The sequence below is a fragment of the Colobus angolensis genome, unplaced genomic scaffold, assembly GCF_000951035.1.
Source record: "Colobus angolensis palliatus isolate OR3802 unplaced genomic scaffold, Cang.pa_1.0 Scaffold3, whole genome shotgun sequence".
NCBI lineage: Eukaryota > Metazoa > Chordata > Mammalia > Primates > Cercopithecidae > Colobus > Colobus angolensis.
Genome location: NW_012116265.1, coordinates 5,305,054 through 5,310,029, shown reverse-complemented (window position 1 = coordinate 5,310,029; position 4,976 = coordinate 5,305,054). Strand labels below are relative to the sequence as shown.

At 49.1% G+C, this 4,976-nt stretch overlaps 1 protein-coding gene across 1 annotated transcript in view; it reads right to left on the bottom strand.

The window, feature by feature from the left end:
- Positions 1-3,218, bottom strand: part of KCNK10 (potassium channel, two pore domain subfamily K, member 10) — a 144,041-nt gene extending 140,823 nt beyond the window's left edge. Inside the window, exon 1 of the mRNA XM_011949454.1 lies at positions 2,697-3,218. Coding sequence (XP_011804844.1) covers positions 2,697-2,736 — 40 coding nt within the window. The 5' untranslated portion in view covers positions 2,737-3,218. The remainder of the gene's footprint in view (positions 1-2,696) is intronic.
- Positions 3,219-4,976: the final 1,758 nt, after the last annotated feature.

The window sequence follows — 4,976 nt, the reverse complement described above, 5'->3', positions numbered from 1 at the left end:
GGCCGCGGCGCGCTTGCTGGAGTTGCAGCCGGAGACACGCTTGGTTGCCTGGAAGGCGCTGCAGGAGGCGGAGGAAGGGACGCTGCGGCCCCGCCGCAGACCTCAGCCCCTGGGTCACCTCTTCTCACCGCTCCCACCCTGGGGTCTCCCTCCTCCTCTTTTCTCACTTCATTTTTTACCTCCCGCGCCTGGCTCTCTCGCCTGAGTCCCGAACCCACGTCCCCGCCGCACTCCGAGGAGGCTCGTGCCAGCCATGAGCCTTTTGTTCTGGGACCGCTCCCCGTCTGCTGCGCTCTCCCCGCCCGAGGAAGCTCGCTCCCCAGGCGCAGCTTGGTCCCTTTCCCAGTTACCTGCAGCCGGACTGGGGCCGCTGGTCGTTGGCTGAGAGAGGCACGGCGGCCCCCGAGGAAAGCGGAGTTGCCAAGACCTGGCAGCTCCTGGAAGCGGCGGCCCCGGGAGCCTGGGACCCAGCCGGGAAGGTGCGAAGGGACCCAGATCTGTTCCCGGAAAAGGGTTAAACCTGGAGCATTTATCTAATGCCCTCTCACTGCCCCTGCTTGAAAGCCCACAGGGGTTTGCGGTGGGGCCTCAGTCTCCAGAAAAGCCAGGTGGTGCTGAGGTGCTCTTGAATGGGTCACTCTGAGTATCAACATGAATGATGCTGGCAAATTGCTTCGGATGCCTTGCAACGGAGCCTTACACGTAGTAGATGCTCAAGAAATACTTGCTAAATGAAGACATGAATCGCATGGTGCAGTGTTGAACAGGAAGTAGTTTAAACCCCTACTCTGGCTTCCAGATAAGGTTACTAAAATTTGTTGTTCATTCAACATATATATTGAACCCCTTCCAAGTGCCATCACTGTGCTATGTGCTGGCCATATGGCAGAGAATAAGATAGAGATCTTGCCTTCATGGGGCTTACTATTTAGTGCCATAAGGTCCTGTTAGATTGTTGTTGCCTTTACTTACGCATAGAAATTGCCCAGTTCATTCCCATGCCTGCCAGCTGGAGTTCTAAAATCCCACACTAGCAGCTGATCTCTGAGTTGCATGCCACTCTAGGGCACCTTGAGGCTTTTGGGGAGCCCTCTGTCAGCAGCATCTTTCTCACCATCCATCCCTCACTATCACATCAAGGTTTCTGGGTCCAAGAGCAAGACCTACAGAGGTCCGCTGTGGTCTGTAGGAAAGGTGAGTGCTTTGTCACTCAGGCTGGAGCCCTGAATTCTCTGCAAACCCCATTCGGGCAAAACTGGTACCAATCTGATGGTGCTACTCTGACTCTTCAGCCCTTTAGGCAGGTTCCCCGGGTGCTTCAGAACCATCTCCCTGGACTCTGTAACCACACTTTGCCTCTCTCTGCTAGGACTGGGAGGATGGCTAAGACATAGAAATCAAACAAACAAGGAATCTCTTTCTCCCAGTCATGCCTGGAGACACCAGTGTGTATGTAAAGTCTGTTCTCAAGTCCAGAGGGAGCTGCTTCTAAGAAAGGCTTTCGAACCTCACTCTGCACTCTTCTCTTTAACTGTTCACGGGCAGCTGGACTGTAGCACAGTCACTGCAATACAATGTTTTTGCCTGCATCAGAGCCAGAGAGGGGTATCAGTGGAGAAAGATACCCTCTCCTGAGTCATCAGAACATGGGGAGGCATGATTGACATTTACTGAATTCCCCCTCACCATCTCATATTCCCTCTCCATTCATCTTTTTTACATCATTTTGCAGAAGCTGTAACTGGCCTCCTTTTACACATGAGAAGATCAAGGCTCAGAGAGATAAAGACTCCCAAGGTCACGATGTGGGGATTCAAACCCAAGTTTGTAGGACACAAAGGTCCATGCTCTCCATGCCAGAACCTTGTGAATTCATCCAGTCCCCAGACCCATGAATCTGACCCTGAACCTCTCCAATGGGTTCGTTTGGGTAATGAAGGTCTAAATATGATATTTTCTAAGCTTCCAGGCCCTCCTCCTTTGCAAAATGAATTGAGCTATTGTTGTGTTCTGGGGTCTGCATCCAGGATTTAATTGACTGTCCAAGGCAAATTTCTGTGGCAGGAAATGCACCCTTAGAATGCAACATCATTCAGCCAATCAACAAACATTTATTGAGCATCACTTGGGTACAAGACAGGTTGCAGGTCCTCATTAAAAGTTATTTGAGGCCCTCAGTAATGATGACCTTCCCCAGAATGGCAACAGCAGGATGGTTATGAGGGGAGGGCTGGGGATGGGGAGGTTGGGGTAGACTCTATTAGGGTAGGGAGCAGGATCAGTGTCTAGTGCTCCTGGTCTGCCTTGAAGACGTGCACTAGTCATTGGCCCTTAGGATGATCTCTCTGCTTAATCACTGAATACCGCCTCCTCCTTTCATTTCCCCTCTTCCAACCTCTGGAGCTTTCTCTCACCTCCACTTTCATTCTCCCTTCTCAGAATGTAGACAAAAACAAGTCTGTGACCCCCCCCCAAAAAAACCACCAAAATTAGGTAAATAAATCCCAGTACCGTTTCCCACAACGTGCCTGAAATCAAACACAACTCCTTCTCAACTGCGTATTTGGAATGGACTGCATGGAGTGGGGATGGAGGGAGACCCCCCCCAAGGAAACTTAGCCCTTTGGGCTACTGCAATCCCTTTTCATCCCCTTCGGTTCTACCCTTTGCTTATTTACAGGCTGGCCTTCACTTACCCAAGGAAGGAAAGAAGTCGTCTGTGTAGAGAAAAAACATCCAAAAAAGATGCCGCGCCAAGCGGTTCCGTCTCCTTCTGTGCCGCTGCTACTTCCATGGCTATTGCTTCAGGCGGGTTGAGTCCGGTGGAAACAGACTGCCTAGCTTTCCTGCGGCAGGAAAACAAAACATCGTGGCGCAAAGTCTCCCTGCACTCGTCGTCCCCCAGCAGGAGTCCCGGCCTGACGGCCGCCGCGTCTTGGATGCACTGGGTGGCAAAGCGCTGCTGTTGGGCGCACGGGTCTCTGCAGCTCAAAACCTGCCCGGCCGAAGCGCAGCGATAGTTGCTGCACCACTTTAATGAATGCTGTGTGGTCCGGCATGGGAAGGCTGGGAAAGCCCGAAAACCCCAGTCATCTCTGGCGACAAAGTTTCCCCGAGTTGGCTAGCTCCCTTACCCCCTCCCCACGATCCAGCCCGGGGTGGCTGTGAGACCGGAGGAGACGCTGCCTGCCGCGTGGGGAGTCTCGGGGTGGCTGGCAATGAACAGCTCAGCCAGAGAAGAGTCGAACACGGATTCCGGGGCGAGGCAGGAGAATATCCTGGGACAGCGAACGGCAGGGAGTGATGAAGCAGCTTGGGGAATCCTGTTTAGTGCCAGTTCTGCAAACAGAAGAGGGAGGAGACGGTCTGATTAGAATCTACTTTGAATTCACAAATATTAGACGAAATTCATTAATCTGCCTTGGATTGTTTCCCTTTGATTTCATCCTTCTTCCCTGAAGTCCAGAAGAAATCTTAGCCTTCCATCTTTTCCCCACCCCAAGACACCTCCAAGTCCTCTTCCCAAAAGAACTGCAGTCAGGTTTCCATGTTATTTTGTGAAAATACCCCCCGACACCACACACACACCCTCCTTCACCACACACACACACACACACACACACACACACGCAAACATCCCCTTCATATACCCACTCAGTGGTAGTAAAACTGATAGCATTATACACTCACGTTAACTTAAACGTGCCCCACCAGAAATTTTCTTCCCCCAGCCCCACCTCGTGAAGTTTCCACATTGGTCTCAGCGTTTAAGCATGCCTACATTTGTTTTCTAGTCCCAGCCGACATCTGCAAAAACACACCCTTAAATATATGTTGCTCTAATCCTGGGCTCTGCTTTTGGCTTGGGAAAACTAGAGACACATCACAAGTGAAAGGACAGAGGGTGTCATATGTCATACACCTGGAAGCATGAAGCTAGGCCGCTCGATAACGACCTCTGTATGTGTAAGTCCTGCAGATTTATTTGGATGACTCAAACCTCTAATTGGGGATTAATGAGGATAATATACTATAAACTCCAAAGAAGTTGTAATTAAAGTGTCAGGCTGATGGACATGATTCATAACCAGGAACTGTGTCCTCTTTCCCTATAAGTTCTGTATTTAAAATCTTAACCCTTAGGACAATATTTTTATGCTCCTATAAAGCATTGTGCCAAACATCTTACCAAAAATATACAGAGCTACAATCGTGCTTCTTATACAACAAGTCTTAAAGTGTTTTTCTCTCTCTGGATTACCACCAAACCATAATCCCAGGTAATTTTTTAAAGAGATGGAGCTAGAACATTTTTGCTTTTCCCCTCCACTATTTACTTCGAAAATTTTCAAACACACGGAAAAGTTACAGTTGTTTGGTAAAAACCAGTGCTACAGTTTGAATGTGTTTCTCTAAAACTCATTTAAAACTCACTCTCCAATGCAAATGTCTTAAGAGGTGAGGCTTTTAGGAGATAATGAGGTCATGAGGACTCCCCCCACTTATGAATTGGTGCCTTTTTTTATTATTATACTTCAAGTTCCAGGGCACATGTGCACAACGTGCAGGTTTGTTACATATGATACATGTGCCATGTTGGTGTGCTGCACTCATTAACTCGTCATTTACTTTAGGTATATTTCCTAATGCTATCCCTCCCCCCACCTGCTACCCCCCACAGGTGTGGTGTTCCCCACCCCGTGCCTGAGTGTTCTCATTGTTCAATTCCTAGCTATGAGTGAGAACATGTGGTGTTTGGTTTTCTGTCCTTGCAATAGTTTGCTGAGAATGATGATTTCCAGCTTCATCCATGTCCCTACAAAAGACATGAACTCATTCTTTTTATGGCTGTGTAGTATTCCATGGTGTATATGTGCCACATTTTCTTAATCCAGTCTATCGTTGATGGACATTGGGGTTGGTTCCAAGTCTTTGCTATTGTGAATAGTGCCGCAATAAACATACATGTGCATGTG